Source organism: Entelurus aequoreus, linkage group LG21 (genome assembly GCF_033978785.1).
Source record: "Entelurus aequoreus isolate RoL-2023_Sb linkage group LG21, RoL_Eaeq_v1.1, whole genome shotgun sequence".
NCBI lineage: Eukaryota > Metazoa > Chordata > Actinopteri > Syngnathiformes > Syngnathidae > Entelurus > Entelurus aequoreus.
The window spans coordinates 6,849,811-6,850,156 of NC_084751.1; the positions used below are offsets into that span (position 1 = coordinate 6,849,811).

General features: G+C 35.5%; 1 protein-coding gene across 1 annotated transcript in view; it reads left to right on the top strand.

Annotated features, from left to right (window-relative positions):
• The window catches only part of LOC133638985 (growth factor receptor-bound protein 7-like), an 11,466-nt gene extending 11,120 nt beyond the window's left edge, over window positions 1-346 (top strand). The window contains exon 10 of the mRNA XM_062032039.1: window positions 299-346. Within this exon, the coding sequence (XP_061888023.1) occupies window positions 299-346 (48 nt within the window). The remainder of the gene's footprint in view (window positions 1-298) is intronic.

Sequence of the window (346 nt, forward strand, 5' to 3'; positions counted from 1 at the left end):
TCTTCTCCTTCTCTTTCTCTTTCTTCTCATTCTTCTTTTTCTCCCTTTTCTTCTTCTCCTTCTTATTTTTCTCAATCTTCTCCTTTTTCTCCTTCTCCTTCTCCTTCTTCTCCTTCTCCTTGTCATTCTTGTCCTTCTTCTTTTTCTCCTTTTTCTTCTTCTCCTTCTTTTTCTTCTCCTTCTTCTTCTTTTTGTCCTTCATCTCCTTTTTCTTCTTCTCCTTGTCCTTCTTCTTTTTCTCTTTCTTCTTCTTCTCCTTTTTCTTCTTGTTCTTCTTATAGAACCTTTATTTAACCAGATAAGAAAACCCACTGAGATCAAGATAAGATCTCTTTCACAAGGGTGA